Below are 23896 nucleotides of genomic sequence, written 5' to 3' on the forward strand. Positions count from 1 at the left end.
TGGTGATGCACAATTTTTTTTAATTTGAAATGCACATGATTCACAGTTTTGAGAAGCGTAAAATTCACAGTTTTGTGACGCGTAATCAGCTTTGTAACGAAGTTAATTAAGTCATCCAACGCTTTGCGAAGCTGCAACTGTTGTGAGCGTTGTGAAGCTCACTGTCACGCAAGTTTTCGGTCCATCTTCACATGACAATACTAAACATACAATTTTAATATAGTGGATCAAATATGGTATTTAATTGATTTTAGAAAAAAAAAATTACGATGTACATTTGTATATATTTTAGGTCTCTTTTTCAGTACATATATGTAACTCGTGACTTGTATGTCTTATAGTATTTTGAAGGGTAGTTATTATGATTGCATTGTATACGAGATCATTATTTATTTGTTTGAATAAATTATTTTAAAATTAAAATTGTGAGTATCAATAAAAAAAAAAATAATAAGAAATGACTAATCATTTATTAGTAGAGCTAAACCTTGTAGTGTAGTCATAACGAAGATATAATTAAGTAAAGACTATAGTGTAATCGTAACGAAGATATAATTAAGTAACGACTACAGTTAAAAATTGTAGTCTAATAGAATTTTAACTAGATAAGACTACGTTTTTCAATAAATTAGACTACAACGAAAAAATGTAGTCTATTATATTGAAAATATACTATGGTAAGAAAGACTACACTATAAAGATTGTAGTCTTTTTTAAATCACTACGGTTTTTAGTAGTGAATATTACAATAAAAAAAAAATTGATGATATCATTGAGTATTTAACATAATACATGCCAATTTATTCCGGTGTGTAAATATGTTGGTTTTGAGAAACAGATCACACTTCTCCACCATGTTTTGCATTTTTTTTTTCCCATTGTTTATCTATATGCTTTCATTTAAGGCTCGTTGATTTTGTATAGTTTCTCCTTTTACATGATTAAAACAGATGAGCATTTTTTTAGCTCTCTATTACTATAATCAAATAGTAGGACCGGTTTTTTGTACATATATATATACACACCAAGACTGAATGACTGATACACATTGACATTAGATTGTTCAAACTTTTTACATACATAAATGATCTTTAAGGTTTGCCAAAAGGAAAGGATTGCTGACATTATTGCATATTAGAACAAAAACAAATAATCTGATTCTCTGATAATAGTGTTGGTCTTTGAAATGCTACTTTTATGATATATATATGTAGTCTTGGAAGATCGCAAATATAATCGTGGACATGCCTTTAGAACTATATAATCTAGAGTTGAGCCTCAAAAGGACATGGCATGGACGAGAGAGGATTTGATTGGGCCTCTCAATCTCTGGTTCTCCTATTAATGATGAAAGGTCTCTGAAGAACACACACTTTAGACGATTGTGAAGCTAAATTTTTTAATGATTTCTATTATGAATGTTTTAATTAATTTTTTATATTTTTTTTCTTAGCGACAAATTTATGGTACCAGTAAGGGTGACAATTCGGGTTACGTGTCGTGTCTTATTCGTTTTCATGTATTTTTTGACAGACTCAGACCCGACCCATTTATTAATCGTGTCTAGGAGCAAAACCCAAACACGACCCACTACTTTTTTTGTCAAACACAGACCCAACCCACTAAGACTCATTTATTAATCGTGTCTCAATGGACCATGTAACCCACGAACACACTTAGACCCACAGACCCATTTAAATCACTAAACTCATCTGAACACGCGAATCGGTTTAGGCTCTTAGACATGTTTACTTCAAAATATTGAAATCCTCTAAATCAAAGCAGGTAAAGTGATATGTGGAAGCACGTGATGTTTAAGGGCTTAAACCGATTCGCGTGTTCAAATGGGTTTAGTGATCTAAATGGGTCTGTGGGTCTAAGTGGGTTTGTGGATTACGGGCCCTTAGATTACTACTCACGTGGAAGCACGTGATGTTTACTAGTAATCTAAAATAAAAGCAGGTAAAGTGATATGTGGACGCACGCTAAGCTAGGCGTAGGAAAAGAACAAATTTGATAATATAATCTGTTAAAAAAAATATATATAATATTTATAAATAAAAAACCAATTTAAAAAAATAAAAAATCAATTAATCCTTTTTTTTAAAAGAAGAAAAATAGGATAAGATAACGAACACCAATATACATATATTGGTGTGTATATATTTTTCTTTTATTGAGTTTTTTCGGAGTCCGGAAAAATCAAACTGAATTTTGTCATTCTGATCCAACAGCACCGAGAAACCCTCCGATTCTTCATCGCAATCGCTCAATCATAACCTAACCCTAACAAACCAATCATTCAATCGATCTGCTCATCGATTTTTTAAGCATCCGAAATCTCTCTCTTTTCTTCTTTTTCCCCTCTTCGATCGTTCTTCTTCTTCGTTTTTTGGGATTGTTTTGTGGTTTCATCGATTTTAGGGTTTACCAAATTGGGATTTTTCTTTATCCACCAAAAGATGCAAGGAGAGCCATGGCTCGGCTTGGGATAGATCGTAGAAATTCGATTCGCGCCGCCATTAGAGACTCCGGTATGGGATTTGGATTGTTCGGGTTGTGTTTTTTCGGATGCCGTTTCCGCGTTCGATCGGCGTTCGATTCCTATTCCGTTGCTTGCGAGGCATTCTCTGAACAGTCGAGTCTTCGTAATTACGTTCCGATGTCAATCGCTTACGAGTCCGAAGTTCTTTAATAGCGTTTTCTTTTCGCGGTTTGGTGTGGTTGTGGTCGAGTGAGGATTTTTCTTTTCTTTTGGGGATTCTTTTTGTTTTTTGTTTTTTTTTTTGTTTTCTGTTCGTCGTGGTTCCGCCATGAATTCGTGTACAGATAATTCGAACTCCGGTGATTGCGTGGTTGTGGAGCGAGATCCAGCTGGGCGGTTTTTGAGGGTACGAAATTCTGATCCTTTGTTTGATTTTGTATTTGTTTTGTTTTCTGTGATGGTGGTAATGTGTAACATAATTTAGCTTTCTAGTGTAAGTGTTTTGAGTTATATGGATTAAATTTATAAACGTTTAGCTCTGTAGCATATAAACTTGTAGGTAAAAACTGTTTCAACATCTGGAGATTAAAAACTTTAATTCTGATTGCAATTTTATATTTGCTTTTGTTGATGATGCTAAAACTATTAGGCTGTTTTTTTTCCCCTGTTGATTTGAAGCCTTACATTCACAAGTTTGTAGCTTTGATGGGATTTTTTTTTTTTTTTTTTAATGAGCTTATATTGTTTGATTAATTTATCGTTTGAGGAAATTTTGAGCCGGTGATCTATTGTCTCTTTAGTAGAAAACAATTTATGTTAAATTGAACATCAGAAGATTTAAACTATTTTATTCTGAATCCATAATTGGATGTAAGGGCATATTAACAGGAGAGATAGCTTTTGTTTCTATTTTTACTTTTCGTTTGTGTTTTTTTCTTTAGAAAGATTTAATTTTTGGGTGATATTTTTCCCCCCTGTTAATTGGATGCCCTTACATTCACATGTTTGTCCCTTTTTTTTTTTCTCTCTCTCTCTCTCTAATGTGCGCTTATATTGTTTGATGAATTTACAGTTTGACGAAATTCTGGGTCAGGGTGCATTCAAGACAGTGTATGTAGTTAATTAAATTGTAAATTAGTTGTTTGATGCTCTCTTGATCAACCTTTCCTTTCAACTAATTTTGGAATTTATCATATTTGTTTTGTACTTTAGGTATAAGGGTTTCGATGAAGTTGAGGGAACAGAAATAGCTTGGAATCAAGTGAGCGTCGAGGCATTATTGCAGTCTCCGCAGCAGCTCGAGAGACTTTATTCGGAGGTCCATCTCTTGAAGTCGCTCGATCACAACAATATCATCAAATACGTTCACTCTTGGGTAGATGAAAAGACCAAGACTATTAACCTGATAACCGAGTTGTTCACGTCCGGAAGTTTGAGGAAGTGAGTATATTTTTTCTTGAAGTTCGTGTATTTTTTTATTATATATATGGTTTTATATTGTATTTCATTAAAAAAATAATAATTCAAATGGATCTAGGTACCGGATGAAGCATAAGCATGTCGATATGAAAGCCATCAAGAACTGGGCGAGACAGATTCTTCGAGGATTACACTTTTTGCACACCCAAAACCCTTGTATTATTCACAGAGATCTCAAGTGTGACAACATATTTGTCAACGGACATACCGGGGAAGTGAAAATCGGGGATCTCGGGCTGGCAATCGTAATGCAGCAACCTGTTGCTCATAGTGTAATTGGTAATACTCTTAATATGTCTACCGAGTTATTTCTGGTTCATAAAGTTCTAATCCCTCTCTTCTGTACAGGAACTCCTGAATTTATGGCCCCCGAGCTTTATGACGAGGAATATAACGAACTTGTTGACATATATTCGTTTGGGATGTGCATTTTGGAAATGGTGACTTTGGAATACCCTTATTCCGAATGCAGAAACGCGGCCCAAATTTTCAAGAAGGTTTCGTCGGTAAGTTACTATTACCTCACTCTGCTTTAAAGTTTAAATCTTGTGCTAAATATATATATACATAGATTTAATTTTTTTCTTTTTTGTCTCTGTTACAGGGCATAAAGCCAGCTTCGCTGCAAAAAGTAGATGATCCCGAAATCAGGCAATTCATTGAGAAGTGCATAGTTCCCGCCTCTGAAAGGTGTTCTGCGAGTGATCTTTTGAAAGATCCGTTTCTCGCAGCGGAAAATCTCAATGGTTACGCCAGCTCGCCAATGAGAAATATCGTCCCCAGATTAATCGGCCCCTCTTCTTCACAACCTCCCTCTCACGCGATGGACGTAGACTCTTCTAACAGCAAAAAACCCTCTGATGTCGACTCTTGTTACGAACAAGCTGTCGATTCTCTCGGTGGGACAGGCCCAGAACTCTGGAGACGCACCGAGGATAATATATTCTGCTTGAAAGGAGTTAAAGACGATGAAAGCACAATCTCATTGGAGTTGCTTATTACTGACTCTTCTGGTGAGTAAATTCGGCGACTAGTATCTTGTCTAGTTATTTATTTTACTTTTTTTTTTTTTTTTTTTTTTTTTGCATCAATCTTGTTTAGTTGGTTAATTGTTTTTTTTTTTGTTAGCCTAACTAGTACTGGAACTATTGATCTTATAGATTTTAGTTCCTCTAAGGTACTAACACAAATAATGACAAATGGATTTTCAAAACTTTTTTATTTTATTTTTTTTTTTAATTTTTTTTTTAAGTTGAAGTGTTATTTTGCTTGTGGGGACTACTATTTGCGCAAAAAAATCTTTTAAGGGCTTTTATGCACTAGAAAAAAAGTTTGACTCTTGTTTCATGATTCTTCATTAGGTCGGAAAAGAAACATTCATTTTGCGTTCTATCTGAACCTCGATACCGCGATCTCGATCGTAGAGGAGATGGTCGAGCAGCTCGATCTCACGACAGAGGACGTGACAGTCATTTCCGAGCTGATCGACGACTTGCTCATCAAGCTCGTGCCCGACTGGAAATCGTCATTCGGAACCCTAACGAGTTCCTTCGGAGATTGCTCTTCCATGCGACCGACCGACGAAAACTCGCCGAGTTCAGACGAGGATTACGACTCCTCGGTCTTGTATATATCGGCAGATTGCGACTCGATAGACCCGTCCGAGTTGGGCGCTTTGGAATCATCGTATTACAGCCTCGATAGATTCATGAAAGAGAACGACTCTTGTCGCGTTGAAGAAAAAGCGGAAGAAGGAGGAGCGAAACTCGAGACTGAGAACTCTGCGATCTCGTTTAACTTCTCGTTGTCGGATTTGTCGAGATCGTTTAGCTTTTCGAGCATACAATCCTCGTCCACCGGGGATTTCTGTTCGCAGGACGACTTGAAGCTTGAGCTTGAAGCAATCGATACTCAGTATCATCAGTGTTGCTCTCAGCTCTTGAGCATGAGAGAACAAGCCATCGAGTCTGCCAAGAAGAAGTGGATGATGAAGAAAAAAATTCCTGTTGCTTAGATTCATTTATTCTTTTTTAAATTTACTTTTTTTTTTCTTTTTAGGGTTGCAATTTTTTATTTTTTTTTGTCATTTACATAAATCATTGTGGGCACAAATCTTTGGCAAATTTTTTTTTTAAAAAAATAAATTTCTTTGTGGATTTTAATCCGAACACTCATAATCATAGGAAAAGAATTGCTATACTGTTTATAGGGTGAATTTCAACATTATTCTAAAGATATTTATAGGCAAATAAATCTTCTGTGGCACATTTATTAGCAGCAACAATAACCTCGAGATGTAGAGAAAAAGAGCAATCAGATGTGGTATTCTTATTTAAATGTAAAATAAATGCAATGAAGAAAATACAAAAGCTTTGATTTGACAAGAAGGTTGAGGAGAGCGTTTGGTGTTGGAGACTTGGAGCTATAATGAAAGTTGACCGACCACTTTGGAATAAAATATGTTTTTTAATCGGAAAAAATAAAATAGGTTTGTGGTCATTGCTCATTGCTCATTGCTCATTGCTCATTGCATATATGACATATACATATATATATATATATATATAATATATATATATATATAATATATATATATATATGCACGGTTAATTAATATAAGTTAAGAAAATGAGCATTAATCTGATATATTTTTATTTTTATTTCGTATAACATTACTACATCAGTTGATACACAAATATGGTTATATTCGTTGACAAGGTCAAGAATTTATACACAAAAATGGATAAATTGCATTTTTTCTTATTGTTATTTGTTAATTATATTTATAGTTATATTTACACCTTAAATTTCTTTTAATTATATTTGTTTATCTAATGTGTTCTGACTTCTGAGTTTTAATTCTGGCTCCCGCTAGGTGTAATTTTTTAGATATTTATTTGTTTTTTAAATTACTCCCGTGGCTCTTTGGCTGTCAGGTTCGTGGCATACTTTTCAGCTAGTTATCTTATTAATCCTCTAATTACTTTTTCAAAGTCATTTTAGCGGTTCACACTAAAAGTTCTCGTGTACCAGCAAATCCAATTAATATATTATTATTTTTTTAGAAAAATTAATATATTATTATTATCAACATAGCAAAACACGCTAAAAAATTACAAAGAAAGCGAGTTTTCAAGTCATAACAGCCAACAATCCCCACTTTTCAGTCCTCTTCTTTCTTTCCTGTGACTCACTCTTCCCACGCCTTTATTTATTTATATATTATTATTAATTAATTATATTTTCTTTTCTTCCTTGTTCTTCTACTATTCCTTGCCGAGAGCGAGGATATTGGAGAAGGTGAAAATCCCTATGCGAGGTTTGTTTGGTTCCCTAAATTCTTCTTCTTGTTTATCTAACTTGTCGTCAAAATATTGTCGATCGAGTTTTGATTTCGTTTCATTTACTCTCAAGTTGCTAATTTAACTCCACACCAAAAAAAAAAAAAAATTCGAGTTCTTGAAATGCAATTTGGTCTTTTTCGGAGATCTTACGGGATAAGATAAAAAGGAAAAAAAAAATAATGAAGAGTTCGTGCTGTAATCGAGAAGATGAATTCTACGACGCTCGCGAAGAACTTTCTTCATCGGCGTCCGATTGGGATTCAGACCATTCCGATGATCGGAATTCGATCGTCTCCGGTAGGTTAAGGTACGATGCCTGGACCGAGAAATTCGGCTCTGTTCTAGAGCGCCGTAGGAAATTCTTGAAATGGATGGGTTTAGCAACGAATTCCGGTTCGGAATCCGGTTCCGACTCCGATTCCGACTTGATCGCGACGAAAAGCACATCCGAAATCGAATTGGACGAGGAGAGAGCCACGGAATCCGGCGGCGCTGTTCTGAGGAATTCAAGCTCCGCAGAATCGATCTCGTCGTCATCGTCCTCGTCGGTCGTCATCGAATCCCTGGAGAGTTTCGCGCGTAAAATCGGGGATTTTGATCGGACGGTCCGCGATCACTGCGGTCCGCCGTCTCGTCGCTTCATCGATCCGATACAGCGAGCCAAGAGAGGTTGGCTGAGAAAACTAGGCATCAACGGAGATTCCTCTCCGGACGAGGATAGCGCAAAGAGCAAAGTTCCGGTGTATCCGTACAAGAAAAGGACGAAGGAACTTTCTTCGCTGCACGCGGAGCAGGAGATCCGGGCCCACGAGGGGTGGATTTCGACGATGAAGTTCAGCCACGACGGGCGGTACTTGGCCAGCGCCGGCGAGGACGGTGTCGTTAGGGTTTGGGAGGTCAACGAGAGGGAGAGCGAGAGAGCGAGGCTTGCCGGCGACGAGTGCTTCGCAGTCGATCGAACGTCGTTGAAGAGGTCGAACTCTGCGTGTGTGGTTTACCCTCGCAAGGCGTTCAACATACTCGACAAGCCTCTCCACGAGTTTCAAGGGCACGTCGGAGAGGTCTTTGATCTCTCGTGGTCCACAAAAGGGGTTAGTCATCTGATCAGATCAGATCATATCGTATCGTATCATATCATTACGTTGATTTAAGTTGTTATTTCTGTCTGTTTTGCAGTTTCTTCTCTCGTCGTCAATCGATAAGACCGTTCGTCTGTGGCAAGTTGGGTGTGATGATTGCCTTCGAGTCTTTCTTCACAACAATTATGGTAAGTTTTCTGTCGGTTGATTTCTTCAAATTCAATTTTTTTTTTTTTTTTTTTTTTTTTTTTTTTTTTTTTCTTTCTAATTTTTCGGGTGGTAATGAATGATATGTTTTGTGGCAGTGACATGTGTTGATTTCAACCCGGTGGACGACAATCATTTCATCAGCGGTTCAATAGATGGGAAAGTCCGAATATGGGAAGTCCAACGCTGCCGTGTCATTGATTACATCGATGTTCGAGAAATCGTCACAGCTGTGTCGTATCGCCCCGACGGAAAGGTATCGTCATTATTATTATTTAAAAAAAAAAAAACATTTCAAAATGGTAAACAAGTTCAATGAATTTCCTTGTTCTACTGACAGCATTTTTCTTTTTCTTTTTTTCGCTAATATTATTTGCAGGGAGGGATTGTAGGTTCAATGATCGGCACTTGTCTTTTCTACAATATCGTCGGTAAGTCAATGCCTTTAAACTACACAAAATCATGCGTGGTTACTATTTTTGCATCACAAATCACGCGTGGTCATTTTTGTTGCTTCAATGTTGATTTTATTTATTTTTAGATGACCGTCTGCAATTGGATGCTCAAATTTGCTTACCGGGTAAAAAGAAGTCGTCGGGCAGGAGAATAACTGGCTTCAAGGTAGTTTGATTTTAATAAATATTATATAACTAAAAGCTTATTTCGCCAAATACTGATAATTAGGGTCTTTTCAGTTCACCCCAGATGACCCGGGCAAAGTAATGATCACTTCTGCCGATTCGTTAGTCCGCATAGTCTCTGGGAACAATGTCATCTTCAAATTTAAGGGTATGTATTACATACCCAAATTCATGACCCAAGTCTTTTGATGGACAAACGTCTTGAGAAAAATAGCCAAGATTTCACATTTTATAGTACACTAGTCACTTTATTCACATTTTTTGAATCTTAAGTATATCTATTTCGCAAAACCTTGCAGCTTCAAATAGCTAGACCGCCGTTCGATAATCTGCATTGTTGATATGACATTAATTTCATTTCCGTGGTTTAGGACTAAAAAACGCAGGTAGCCACGCATCTGCATCGTTCACCCCGGACGGGAAACACATCGTATCAGCGACCGAAGATTCGAGCGTCTACATCTGGAACTACAACAACGCCCAGGAGAGAACCACTTCTTCTTCTTCTTCTTTTTTACGGAAGAAGAAGAGCATATGGGCTTCCGAGAGCTTCCCGTCTCGGAACGCCTCGATCGCAATCCCTTGGTGCGGCCCGAAAGCCGCCGGAGATTCCGTCCCGTCCGCGGAATCGCAGATCGTCCCCGAACAACAACGACACAGAGGATCGGGGCTCGTCTCGTCCTCTTCGCCGGAGTGCTTCTCTCTGGCGGGCTTCCTCGACTCGTTGCCGAGAGTGGCCGCCACCTGGCCCGAAGAGAAGCTCGCCGCCAGCTCATCGAGCCCGACCGCGACGAGGTCGTCGTCGAAGTTCAAGTTCTTGCGGAGCGCTCTTCAGACAATGTCTTCCGGGTCTCCTCACATGTGGGGCCTCGTGATTGTGACCGCCGGTTGGGACGGTCGCATAAGAACCTTTCTCAATCACGGCCTGCCTCTTCGCCTCTAAACAAAGAAATCGGTTAGTCTTTTCGGTTATTAAAGTGGTATTTATGTGAGAAGTCTTGGTCAAACTCGGGTGTCTAGTTTTGACTGCATATTCCCAGTTATACAGAAAAGCCAGAATTGGCTTTTCGGGATTGCATGTTTTTTTCTCTTCTATGCATTGGTTTTCATGGTTAAAAGTTGAAACCAGTGCATGTATGAAGAGGAAGAGGTCAATATTGATAATATTCATTGATTTTTTTTTTCTCAAAAGGACTGTCGGCCGAAAATTAGGTGAAACGTTTCATGTGGCTCTGGTCCCTTGTGTTTATAATTTGTGTGCATAATAGAGTTCATCTGTGGGGGCTTCTTCTTTTTAGCCATTATATTTATATACATGTATACACACACACACACACATACACACACAAGTTGTAATTTTGGTTGAAATTTCAAGATATATGAAAGCTCATTTATGTAAGAAAGAGATTGTATAGCTGCTCTATTTTACTTGAAGTTCAGCTCTTCTCTTTCATGAAAAATGAATACAGCATTCATTTTATGGTTGTACTGTTTGTCCTTAATCTATATATATGTATACGAATTCTATTTAGGCGTTTTGTTACAAGTAAATTGTATGATGTAATAATCATTAAATTGAGAAAACGAGTCTTATGTCAAAAATGAAGAGAAAGATAACATGTGGTGTGGGGTTGCAGTTGGTATTTTCTTCTTTCTGTTGCAGAGAACCATTTTGCTGAAAATGAAATCAATTGGTTATATGAGCATCATGACTAGTGATGAGAGTACTTTGTCTTTCAAGAATGTCAATAATTCGTCGGTGGTCCATCTTTCATCGAAATTGAATTGAGTTTTCAATAATATCCTTAGTGTGTTGTGTCCATCTTAAAAAAAAAAAAAAAAAAAAAAAAAATCAATCAATGCTATATACTGAATATGTGGAGTACATGAAGTTTTTATGTTTGGTCGTACTCGGATTCTTTTTCTCGCCACTATTGGGACCCTTTCCATGACAATTCTTACCTCCGATTATATATTGTTATTCAAATCTAACTATGCACGAGATATTTTTATTTTGTATCATCTCTCTCTCTCTCTCTCGCGTTGATTTGCGTACAAGGCACCACTCGTGATAAAAAAAAAAAACTGATATTTTCTAATTTCCTCACCAAGAATTTATCTATGTTAAAATGACGAGTAAATTATTTATTTAACCAGCAAGAACCCATCTATACGTCAACATTGCAAATAATTAAATTTAAGTTGATAAATTCTAAATCAGAATCCATTACTATTTTGTAAACTTTAATCATATTATAACTAGTAACCCTTATAACTATTATTAGTTTCTAATATGAGTAGAAAAAAATAGCTATATATCGTTAGAAGAAGAAATAATAATATAATGAATGTACTAAAAAGGCAAAAGACAGCGTGACACACCTAGGCGGGTGGGTCTCATGACTCTCATCATTATTACAATGAGATTCCCACCACTATTGTATCGAGTGAATCAATATTATAAATTTCTAAACATGTATCCATACCAAGATTTTAAATACCGATAGAGATCAGATATCGATGATCCGATTTTATTGAGATATTCGTTACCGACGAAGATTTTATAGATATTTGAAATATCGTTATCGACATACCGATCAGAGTTTCACTGAGATATCGACGGATATTATACAAAATGATACATATATATATATATACATATTTCAAAATCAAAATCTTAACATATGCTAATTCTTATTTATTTTTCAAATTATATTAATGTTCTTCATATTCATATTTGGGTTCCTACAATTTATATGTTTCTTTTCTTTTTTAGTATGAGACTTGATCTGAAATTATTACACATAATGACATGTGTACTATTGATGCTTTCTGTCAACAATAATTCAAAATTAAAAGTAAAATTAGTAAATATATTTTGTAATAATTTTAAAAATAAAAATAAGATTAATAAGAATTGAACAAAATTTTACCAAATTTGAACTATTTGACTCACAAAATTTGTAAAAAAAATTGTACTATATTTTAAAACTACAAGTTACATTACAGATATCATACCGACTCTTCAAAAGCTTAAATATTAATATAGGCTAGATATAGCTAGAAGTTGCTTATATTTAAAACCTTGATCTATTCTCATTAATACTACTTGTGTAGATCTCGACGCAAGATTAAGATTAATTACTTGAAACATCTACGTGTCACTATCATATTTAGTATCAAGAATAGAATATCAATACTAGGACCTTCAATTTACTATGAACCATCAATTTTAGTTGCCGTCCAACAATGATTTATGAACGATGAAACATGTAACATAGATAGGCGTGTAAGATAAGATATTTGACCGTTGAAAACAAGGAACGGCCGGTAAAAACGAGAAGAAAGGTAGTTGAGCTTTGTTCCCTATGAGGCCTAATAATGCTTGGTGAGTATTATAATCAAGAAAATCAGAGTAAAAGAAAGAGATGAAGAAAAAAAATATATAAACATGATATGAAAACTGATTTGACACACAAATTTGTCTTTGTTTTCCTTCTTGGAATGTTTGACTCCAATTCGGGTATTATTGCGCATAGGAGACCGTACAATTTTATATTTTATTTGAAGATAATCACATATCCTCTCTACATTTTATACTTAATATATAAATATCCCAACAGGAGAGAGACTTGAGATTCTCTTTGTGCCCAAAAGACTGTAGTTTCTTTTTCTTTTTCTTTTTCTTTTTTTTGCTCAGAAAGACTTTGTAGCTTGTAGCTTGTAGCTTGTAGCTTGTACTTTGTAGTCGGAGAATTCAGAAAATCATATATATTTGGAGATAATGAGAAGACCCCATTTGAATAGAACCACTCGGAATCCCAAAGAAGCTGGTAAGTAATCCTACAGTTTTTTCCGTCTTTTTTTTTTCAAACATTGTTTGTAATTATGGTCATAAATGTCACTTTTGCAACATTTAATTTTACTTGACGTGTAACGCAAAACTATACATTATTACAATTATGATGTGCTTTAGAAAATTAGTATTGCATGCTTTCAGAGGTGTTAATCCATATAAATAGTTCTTTGGATAGTTCCTTATCCTATTTGAATCATAAAAGAAAAAAGTAAATGAATGAAGTCTTTAGACAAACAAATATGAAGATGAAATAAAAATAAACTATTTAGTAGAATGTGTTGCAAAATATGATTTGAAGACCCCTTATATCCTCTTTTAAATTTGTCAAACTAGTAATATTATTTGGATGGACTAAGTTATTAGCCATAGAAATATATTTTGCAAAGCAATGTAAGCCTCACTTTTTATTTTCCTTGTTCTTTTATTAATTAATGTATACCATGAAATTGAATATTAGCCATTTCATAAAAAAATAAATATTTATATCTTTATAAATACGCCAATTGAAAATTAGTTCTATGTTCCGAAAAGTATTATTTTTCTAAAACAAAAAGTGATGGAAAAGTCACAATAAGGGTCAATTTTATGACCATTTATCCTTGTTTCGTAATTAAAACTTCTTTCAACTGGTGCAGTTGATAATGTAAAATTATAATCTCTTGTTTAAATTTTTGAAAACGTGTAGGGCAACTAAGATGTGGCATAATTAGCTGTGGGCTAAAATGGAAGAACAATATGAGAGCAGACATGACATTCACAGCTGAAGAAGAAGATCTGATAATAAGGCTTCATTCCCTTCTCGGAGACCGTTGGTCTCTCATTTCCCGAAGAATTCCCGGCCGAAGCGTCGATGAAATAAAAATCCATTGGAATTCACATCTCAGCAAAAGAAAAGACACACTTAGACTCTGCAGTGCACGCAAAAAGACTTGCAAAAAAGAGCTACAGTCTTCAGAGAGTACAAAGGTCGACTCAAACATTGATGGGTTTCAAAAACAAGATGTGTGTCTCTATTGGCTTGAGTCTGAGCTTGAAGATGGTCATGGCGGTGGAGAGTTTGTGCCTTTTAATGAAGCTTGTGGCTCTGAAGCTCTGCTTGATGAGATCTATAAAGAGTATCAGAAACTTCTGTGATGAATCTGAAAAATAACTGCTGTATATTGTTTTAGCGTTGGGAAAATAGTAGAATCGCACAATGGTTACAAAGTTTTATTATTATTACTTGTTATTAGGAATAGGTCACAGAGTTTTATTTTGGCTTATTAGGTTTACCTGGGTTTTATTTAGGTTATGCTATTTTAAATTATATGGCTTATGTTATTTTATCCACCTTATTAAATTTTTACTTGTTATTAGGGTTTGAGTTATTTAAAGGAAAATTGACATGAATAATCCTTCAATGTTTTTTAGTTTTACCAGAAAATGGAAGATAATTATTTTATCTAAACATAAACTGTTTTGCTGTATTTTATGATGGGTTTTGCCATAAAAAAATATACTAGTTTTGAAGAAAAAAAGTTTTCAACAGTCTGGAAAAGCATTTTGTTTAGTATTATTCATGTCCACCTTCCTTATTTAAACAGTTATAAGGGCTCATCTCACTAGTAGGTGTAGTTGTTGGCGTACTTGAGCCTAATGAATGAGAAATATGGTACTAGAGAGTCAGCCAAAAGAAAAATAATTCTTCACTAATTTAGAAATAGAAAGCTAAAGGATAAATTACACTATTGCCCCCTCAACTATGACGTTGATAACGTTTCACCCCCTGAATTATGAAATCTTACACGACAGACCTTAAAATCCTACATTGTAACAAACATCTCATTCTGTCAGGTTTTATTAACGGCTGTCAAGTGTTTAAAGGGTAAATCGGTAATTGTACAATTAAAAAATTATTACTTTTATTTATTTTGTGCCTCGTTACTCTTTTCTCCACATTGAAACCCCTAAATCCCCAAATCTACTTGACGGTGTGAAATCATTAAAGGTAAAGAAGTATTTTTTTTCTTCATTAATTTTTTTAGTTTTTTTTATTATTATTCTGGTTATATATAAATAATCAAATGTTTTTATTAGTATCTCTATGTTTTCATGATATACACAAACACATACAAATTTTTTTGATAAAAATCTGTAAATCCACACAAACACACACACATATTCTTTCCAAAAAAGACTAGCGTTTAGCTGTTAGCATATGTGACTCACACATCTCTCTGTCTCTCTCTATCTTTCCAATCTACAACTCACCCAAACAAAAAAGAAAGAAAATTATGAATCCATCCTCAGCTTTTAGCAAATCCAATCCATCTCCATCGTCGACCAAGAAAAACTAGAAGATGAAGAAATTCAAAATTCGACAGCGACGTAACTAAGCATAAAGAATTTGGGGGCGAGAATTGACGACGGAAGCAACATCGATATTGGCGAGGCCTTCCAAATCTATTCTCTCGCCGTTGGTGAAGAGAACAACGGGATTTATAATCGATTTTCGGTAGCAAAGACGATGGCGTTTTTTTTTTTTTTTTTTTTTTTTTTTTTTTTTTTTTTTTTGTTCTGGCAGCGGGAACTTGGGGACAGCGAGTTCGAGTATGGAGGAGGCAAGAAGCTTGGGTTCACCGTGGTCGTCACTATAGAGAAAGAGAGAATTTAAAGCTCTATTGAAGAAACTGATTGATGATAATGAGGCTGAGGGATTGAGGACCGAACAAATGAAAAAATATGAGGGATTTGATGGGAAAGATTTGGGGATTTTGATTCAGTCCAGTATAAACGAAGGAATAAATATATAACAACACATTTTTTTTTGTTTTTAGCAAGTATAAATAAGGGTATTAATGTAATGTCACTCATATACCAATTCACGTGCTGGAAACGTGACCAAAGTAACGACTTCCGTTAATAAAACCTGACAGAAGGAGATGTTTGTTACAATGTAGGATTTTAAGGTCTGTCGTGTAAGATTTCATAATTCAGGGGGTGAAACGTTATCAACGTCATAGTTGAGGGGGCAATAATGTAATTTATCCAAAGCTAAATGAAAGGTGTAATTAGAAAAGTGTGTTGAGGTGTGGAGCCTAATCGATCGGCTATAACAACTGAAGACCTTACGCCGATGATTCGCGGATTGGCCTGTCTATTATCCTTAGCTTTTCCCTAGAAATATTATGTGCGCTGATATGTGTTTCAAAGCGCAAGAGAGATTGTAAACACATTTTTTTCCCCGATTTTGGGTATTAGTGACAATCTGCAACGGCAAGAGCGAGCATAGCTTTCACAATGAAAGCGAACCACTTTAAATCTGTGTGTCTTTGTTCTTCGTGTTTGTGTGATTTGTTTTCTGGTTTTAGGTCGGGTTTGGGACTCAAATCCTAACAAAGTGATTAGGGACAATGAAGAAGAAAATATTGGAGAATAACAATCACAAAGAAAGTATTGTTAAAAGCTAGTGACGGGGAGCTCTGGAATTTTGAAGAAAGTGTGAGGGCAATAATGGAAGCCATTAATCAAAAGAAATATGCTAAAAATGTAACCGAGATAGTAGCACAAATTTAGGACTATGTAGCTAGAGCATAAACAATCCCACATCACATGGAAAACACTTTGTGCTCGACACAACGTTTTGCTTCAGGCCGTGACCGAGAAACAAGCCGCTTTGATGATTAACAAACATGAATTAGCATGGAATTGCGGAGGATTACCACCAAGAGTTTCAATCCCTCTTGGCTTACACGGTGTGGGGGCGCCAAGATCAACAGGTGTAACTCTTCATAAGAACGCAAATAGATTCGTTACAATGCAGTGTAGAGCTACAATAACTCGTGTAATTGGGCATCTCCATGAATCTAGCCGGAACAGTTGAGCGAAAGCACACGCACATGGAAGCATGAGGTCTACATATCGACATGCGCACCACCACCAGACCAGAGTATAAGGACAAACCAAGCCATCACTTTAAGCAGGTCTCAACCTCAAGAGTAGAGATGGTCGAGCGAAGAGCTAAATGTTTGTTGTCAACTACGAAGGAAATCTACATTGTGGGATGTCGTTGTAGCGGTTGTTTTGCGTAAAAATTCAAATGGAGACGAACGAAGATGAAGCGGAACAAGGAAACCTATTTAGAGTTTGAGCATGAAGACAAGTTCAAATTGGAGGAGGTGAGTAATGTAATAGACGTTTATTTTAAGCTTATTATTTATTGACGATGTGTTATTTCAATTTATTTAGGTTATGCAATTTATTTAGAGACGACTAAGAAGAAAATAGAGTAGAAGAGAAACCGGATAAGGAAAAAGAAAAATAGGGAATGAATTATTCTCAAGCTCTTTGGCACATGACGAGATTCGTTGCCCGACATTGTATAATAAAACATTAATAATGATATTCTTAGCACTATATCATTACGATTTTGTGAAACCTCATGATGTCTTCTAATACTAAAGTTTATTTTTAGTGAAGAGCTCTAAACTATTATGCAATTGATATTTACGTACTTAAATTAATTTTACATCAATTATTATCCTCATAACTATTGATTTCGAACAATTTCGTTTTTTTAATAAATAAAACAGATGTTTTCAATGAAATTCAACACGTAAGCAACTTAAAATACTATTTATAAATTTGAATAACTTGTTCATAGATGTATCACTAAAACAAAATCCAAAATTGTTAAAATTAACTAGTTATGTAGATAATATATGATGCCTCACAAAATCGGTAATGACGGCAAAAGTCTCTAAAGTTTCCAGAAACAATTAAGTTAGTCCCTATTCATTTTTTTACGGTAAAAATCCTTAATGTTTAGTTTTCCTAATTCCATAGATCCCTAACCCCATTTTGGCGTTAATATGTAACAATGTTAGGTCAAAAACTTTAATTTTGACTGAAAACATATTTTAAGTCAGAAATTAAACAAATAAAAGAAATAAAAACAAATCAAACAAATAAAAACAGAAACCTGTTGCCGGGACCGATATTGCCTCTCTTTTTGAGGACGCTAGAATAAGAGATGATCTTAACAGTGTTACGAGTAAAAGCTTGTTTAGGGAGGAGCTAGTGGCGTCTTTGGTGGAAAGTTGTTTCCAGTTATCTCTACTGTTGCCCGAACAAAAGAACTCGGGTAAAGAGAGCAGGGTCATCGGAGCTTTAGCTAACGGAACTGGTTATGGTGCGCTAAACTGGACCGAGCCTGCTCTTGAAGTGGTTGAAGTTTGCAGGCCTTGAGTCAAATGGTATTGTGATGGTCGAACGTATGCCATAGACTGCTACTTGAAGCTGCTCGTTAGGTTGTGTCAAATCTATGATACGAGGGGAGGTGTGAAAAGAGTCAAGGGATGGTGCTTCTCAAGACCAAATCTTAAACGAGACAAGGTTGCAAAACTTGCAACGTGAACTTGTGAAAGATTTACGTGAGGTATGGAAATTCTTTAGATGGTTATGCTCGGCCCTGTTTAATTGACTTATAAATCGTTCTGTCCATTTGGCAAGTGAATACTCCAAGAATATGTGCTCATGTTATTTGGGCTATTTCGGAGCACATAGATGTAGAAGGCTTAGATCCGCTCCTTGCTGATGATCCTAAACTCCATTTGGCAGGTGACTTATAAATCCAGTCTCACACAGGCAATATCGGTCCCAGCAATATGGCCTCTGTTTTATTACAAAACCTTTCATTTAATTTGTTTTTATTTCTTTTATTTGTTTAATATTTCTGACTTAAAATATGTTTTCAAACAAAACTAACATTTTTTACCTAACATCGTTACATATTAACGCAAAAATGAGATTAGGGACCTACGGAATTAGGAAAACTAAACATTAATGACTTTTATCGTAAAAAAAAAAACAAAAAAAAAAGACCAACTTAACTGTTTCTGAAAACTTTAGAGACTTTTGCCGTCATTTCCTCATAAATAAAACATTTATCTCGAGCGAAACCGTTCACAAAATAATAAATAAAATAAAGGCCTTCTTGTCCATGGTAGCATCATTGTTTTTCTTATTATTATTATTTTGCCTACGTCCACGGTTACATTATACATGGCAATGTAAAATTCGCAATATCATGTTATAAAAAAATAAATAAAAAAGTAAAAAAAAAAAAATCAATTGGGCCACAAGTCTCCCCACATGGATTTGCGAGCGTGGCGATGCAAAGTCGGGTTCTTCGACTTTGTCATTATTATTTGTTTATAAGCCCCCGATGTGGCTTCCGCGTTGGCCGACCGGCACACGTTCAGTATGACGTGTCTTCCTCTGCAAATTGGTGAAAAGACGATCCTGCCCCAACCGCCCCCTAAATTAGCTCTCGCTTCGCTGTCCTCATCGGCTTTTTGCTCGCCTCCGCTCTCATCATCACCGTCCTCGTCCATTTCCCTGTCTGAGGCATTGATAAGTTGGTTCCTTTCTTCTTCTTCTTCTTCTTCATTTGCATCATCGGAATCATATGAAGCTTGATTGTTCTCTTCTTCTTCTTCTTCTTCTTCTTCTTCTTCTTCTTCTTCTCTCTCATCTTCGATGTTTGTTGTGTCATTAGAGTCATAGGAAGCTTGGTTGGTCTCTTTGTCTTCTTCTTCTTCTTCTTCTTCTCTCTCATCTTCGATGTTTGTTGTGTCATTAGAGTCATAGGAAGCTTGCTTGGTCTCTTCTTCTTCTTCTTCTTCTTCTTCTTCTTCTTCTTCTTCTTCTTCTTCAAAATCATCTTCTGGAAGAGGTAAAAAGAAACGAATATTTAGAGTTCGAACAATATTTCAAGAGAGGTAGAGTAAGCTATGGGGATATGGGATTACCGTGGTATATACCAAGACCCTCTTGCTTCAGTCTAGCCTTTTGCTCTTTTAAATTCTCGAAATACATTGCGTCCAGAGGCCAAGTTTCCCTGAAGCATCAGAAGTGTCTCCCAAGTTACAGAATGTTGTGCAGTTGCAATATTCTAAAGAGGTGACTAATCCAATGACTAGTCTTGAAAGAATTTAAAAATAAAAAATAAAAATAAAATAAAATAAAAACTTACTTGGGACGTTGTCCTCTCCTGATGACAACGAAAGAAAATTTCTCGTCTTCAAAGCCACGTAAAGCCCTGCCATTGGAAGTCTGCAAAAAAAAAGGGAGGGAAAAGTCGTAAATGTTAATTTGATTTAGAGTTTCCATCGTTGTACACATTTTGAAAGACTAGAAAAAGAAAAATCCATCAGCTATACTTTGGCAGATCTACGAGTTTCAGATACCGCATTAAGGATTAGACCCAATTGCTCTTAGGCAATGAAAATTATCTTTCCATAAAAATCCTCGACGCTTGAATGTGTTTCTCCATTAAGTGGTCCAACCATTTGAAAAATTGATATATGATATAAGCTTTAAAATTAAATCGGTATGTTTGCAAATGGATATTTCTACTTCGCTAAATCCCCCCTTTGCAATTTATCTCGTTAAGTAGGAGCTAGAGCAAATTATTATGAGTCTTTTACTTCAATTAGGACATCATATCTTAACGTCTCGGAAAGAAAAACAAAACACACACACATTCTCTTCTACTTCATATGTATCTGTGTAAGCAATTAGAATTAATGACACAACTCAAACCTTGAATTGACGCTGAGTATTTGTCCTTTGCAACCGCTGAACAAAATGACAATATGTCCCAGTTCTCTCCAATGGGCACGCCCCATCATGAGAACACTGCATTAAGAGCCAATGGAATTGTTCATACATGAAGTGAATAAGCTACACAGAGCCACTGGAAAAAAATAATTGGACCAGAAACAGAGAAAAGTATGTGTGTAACGTTATTTTACTTACTGGAGCCACTATATGTGCGCCTTGACTTGGATCCGTCAAGTCCCGACAGTGCTCGTCTTTTTTTGCATTTAATTTATTCAATTTCTGAAAGATCACGAACAAAAGACTATAACAAGATAATAAGATCGCCATTTCAGAAGCAACGATATCCATCTATGCAAATCTTAAATAAATAAAAAGTGGAGATGTACCCTTTTCTCCATCCATAATATATGGGATCGCATCTGAGATATGGTTTTGAATCCTTGTGGAGTTCCCGGTTCAATCAAGACCTACAATTTGTTTTTGTTTTTTTTAGAGAAGGAAATAAAGAGCGGAGCTTGAAACCGTTAAGAGATGAGCGGCTTTAGTGTTTTCTTCCTCCATGTTACCCCATTTACAAAAATTCAAGTAACAAACATCTTTTCCTTATATTAACTAGGCCAGCAAGGATTAACTTCTAGCTTCCATCAGTTGTTATGATGAAATTGTGGAAGTTTATAAAAACAATTCTGAACCATTGATAAACTTACCAAAATATCCTGTGTGAGTTGCCAGAGCTGGCGTACTGTAGTTATACGGTCCCTCGTAGATGGAATCTCTCCAATCACATAAGACTTCATCATCAAGCAACAAACATAGATCATTGATCAGTACCGCTGTTGGGGTTACAAATATCAACGGTGCATAATTTTCCGTACAATACTTGAATGTTGAAATCATGATGACACATGTACTCAAATGTAACAAACAGTGAACTTCATAAGCAACTCACCGCTATCACTATGTCATGTTTCCTTTCCGGCATTTTAAGTTTCTTACATAGGTTTTTAATGGAATCATAACTGTGAATAGTTGGTAAGTTCTTCAGACCTGAAATCAATAGCAAGTTACTATCAGAGGCTTGATTGATATCTCAACCAATATTGTCACTATGATCTTCCTTTGTAATTAACAATTCTTGAAACAACAATGAAACAAATTGAGTTTGACTTGGAACCGATGAAACTGAGCTATATTATGATGAAGTAATTCACTCAAATCTGAGAAATAAAAAGTACAGAGCATTATGAGCAAAGTGACCATTCGAGAGGCTGAGTCTCTCTCAAATAAGTATAGCTCAGTAAAAACAATTGTTTTTTTTCCAATGATTCCTCTCACAGCCAAAGTCAATACCCTATAGCCTCACTCCCAACTCATATTCCTTGCCAACACAGCAAACAAAATAACTAATTCATCCCTCGTCTCTTTAGGCCTAACAAACGTACCCTGGTTTGTTTGTTAATACAGGGAAATCGGTTTCACTGGCTAATGCTCTCATATAAACTTGAGTATCAGCAAGCCTTTGTGGCGTAGTAACATTAATACGTCGAGTTAAAATCAAAGATAAATAAAGACCTTGTATTAAGCCCTGGCCTGCTCGCTGCATTGACTGGGATGGTTCTACGATGTTTACTTTCTTCAAAGACTTTGGCCAAAGCTCTCGCAATGCCCTGTGTCATGCATTTAATAATCGAGAAACTCATCAACATTTGAATATAAAAGAAATGGTCAATAGGAAAATTTCAGAACTTGATTGATTGTAATAGCCACATAAAATAATGATCCTCACCAAAATGCTGAACCTGTACCAGCCCCGAAATCAAGCACGGTCGTTGGAGTAAAACCGGGCAGCCTTGTATGTAACTGTGTAGCAAACACAGCATGAACTTAATATTCCATATAAAAAAGGAAGACTGTAAAATATATATATATATATATATATATATATATATATATATATATATATATATTCTTGAATTCAGTTTTGCACATTTGACCAAAGTGAAAATTGAGGTTATGAAACACCTCATAAAAACCTCCACTGCACAGAAACAAACCAAGTTTTACGCTTCTCGACAAAATTACACTTCTATGAACCAGTCGATCGTCTCAAGAAAATAACATAAAAATGTTAATCTCCAAGTAACACTCTCCTCCATACAAAACACTAACACCTTCACTATAAAAGGTTCAGCTGTAGTGAAAGAGAGAATATGAAATCTGATTTTGTAACTGGTCACGGGTGCTGAAAATCCAATAAAATATAGGTGTGACACAGTACTCTCCGAAACCGATCCTAGCGCAGTAAAATGTTGGGACTTGGCGTGAAAGTTGCTAAATTGATCCCTATTTCACCCAATTCTAAGCCAAGAAAGCATCAGTCATCAATTAATAAAACTAAAAAATAAAATAAAAAATACTTAGTTCATTTCGACAATATGAGTAATAATGTCAATCAAATAAACAACACTTCAAATGCTGGACTTATCAACTAACAGAAATCATCACCGTCTAAGAGATTACAAAGTAGTTCATTTCAACAGTATGAAGAACAATGATTTTCAAACGATCAACACTCTAATCACTGAACTGATCAGCTATAAAAGAAATCATCGCCATAAAAAAAAAAAATTCCTTTCGACAGTATGAGGAACTATACCAATCAAACAATCAACACTCCATCAACTAGCATAAATCGTCACTATCAGAAAAAAAAAATGTACCTCGGAGAGGACTCTGTAGCAAGCAGAGAAGACAGCGGGCATTCGAGAGGCGACATATGCGATGGTCTCATCGTCTCTGTAGATGAGGCCATTGTCGCCATAGGAGCTCTGGATCTTCCACCGCCGCGAGCTTTTACTCGTACGGCTCTGCGGATCCTCGATAAGCTGCCGTGAGGTCTCGGACGCTGCAATGAGGAGGTTTGTGGCTTTGATCTCGTTCAGCGACTGCGATAGCCTCAGCACCTTCTTTTTTACGTGACGATCCTCGTTATCTGCCAATTCGTGTATATATATACACGTAAGTATATAGATATATAGATAATCTCTCAGTTAGGGCTAAAATGGATAGAGAGAGAGAAACCTCGGATGTATTTTTTGATGGCGCGGCGGAGGCGGACGGGGACGACGAAGCAGCCGATGGAGTGTTTGGCGGCGATGCGGAGAGTGTCGGCAGTGAAGAGTCTCTTCGTCGTCTCC

General features: G+C 35.9%; 3 protein-coding genes and 1 long non-coding RNA gene across 4 annotated transcripts in view; 3 read left to right on the forward strand and 1 right to left on the reverse strand.

The window, feature by feature from the left end:
* The first annotated feature begins 2137 nt into the window (after positions 1 to 2137).
* Positions 2138 to 6168, forward strand: LOC149405461 (serine/threonine-protein kinase WNK8-like). The gene is made up of 7 exons (XM_089607200.1): positions 2138 to 2891; positions 3558 to 3595; positions 3698 to 3925; positions 4023 to 4243; positions 4313 to 4470; positions 4569 to 4977; positions 5326 to 6168. The coding sequence occupies exons 1-7, from the start codon at positions 2814 to 2816 to the stop codon at positions 5976 to 5978; spliced, it is 1785 nt and encodes a 594-aa protein (XP_089463326.1). The 5' UTR covers positions 2138 to 2813; the 3' UTR covers positions 5979 to 6168.
* Positions 6169 to 7103: 935 nt separating this feature from the next.
* On the forward strand, positions 7104 to 10532 carry LOC149405462 (uncharacterized). The gene is made up of 7 exons (XM_089607201.1): positions 7104 to 8399; positions 8485 to 8575; positions 8693 to 8850; positions 8974 to 9025; positions 9136 to 9215; positions 9290 to 9383; positions 9607 to 10532. Exons 1-7 carry the CDS (start codon positions 7488 to 7490, stop codon positions 10176 to 10178), a joined length of 1959 nt encoding a protein of 652 aa, XP_089463327.1. The 5' UTR covers positions 7104 to 7487; the 3' UTR covers positions 10179 to 10532.
* Positions 10533 to 12901: 2369 nt separating this feature from the next.
* Positions 12902 to 14449, forward strand: LOC149405463 (uncharacterized). Its single transcript, XR_016295527.1, has 2 exons — positions 12902 to 13068; positions 13780 to 14449. It is a non-coding gene; the product is annotated as an uncharacterized LOC149405463 (long non-coding RNA).
* A 4547-nt stretch (positions 14450 to 18996) lies between these two features.
* The window catches only part of LOC149405464 (uncharacterized), a 7138-nt gene continuing 2238 nt past the window's right edge, over positions 18997 to 23896 (reverse strand). Inside the window, exons 2-13 of the mRNA XM_089607833.1 lie at positions 23781 to 23892; positions 23420 to 23691; positions 22486 to 22559; positions 22272 to 22366; positions 21649 to 21746; positions 21407 to 21490; positions 21086 to 21166; positions 20895 to 20978; positions 20679 to 20774; positions 20110 to 20189; positions 19886 to 19974; positions 18997 to 19800 (exon numbers count right to left, since the gene is read on the reverse strand). Coding sequence (XP_089463959.1) covers positions 19202 to 19800; positions 19886 to 19974; positions 20110 to 20189; positions 20679 to 20774; positions 20895 to 20978; positions 21086 to 21166; positions 21407 to 21490; positions 21649 to 21746; positions 22272 to 22366; positions 22486 to 22559; positions 23420 to 23691; positions 23781 to 23892 — 1764 coding nt within the window. The 3' untranslated portion in view covers positions 18997 to 19201. The remainder of the gene's footprint in view (positions 19801 to 19885; positions 19975 to 20109; positions 20190 to 20678; positions 20775 to 20894; positions 20979 to 21085; positions 21167 to 21406; positions 21491 to 21648; positions 21747 to 22271; positions 22367 to 22485; positions 22560 to 23419; positions 23692 to 23780; positions 23893 to 23896) is intronic.

This window comes from Urtica dioica, chromosome 2 (assembly GCF_054948205.1).
Source record: "Urtica dioica subsp. dioica isolate 48M chromosome 2, U.dioica_male_clone48M_v1_H2, whole genome shotgun sequence".
Taxonomy (NCBI): domain Eukaryota; kingdom Viridiplantae; phylum Streptophyta; class Magnoliopsida; order Rosales; family Urticaceae; genus Urtica; species Urtica dioica.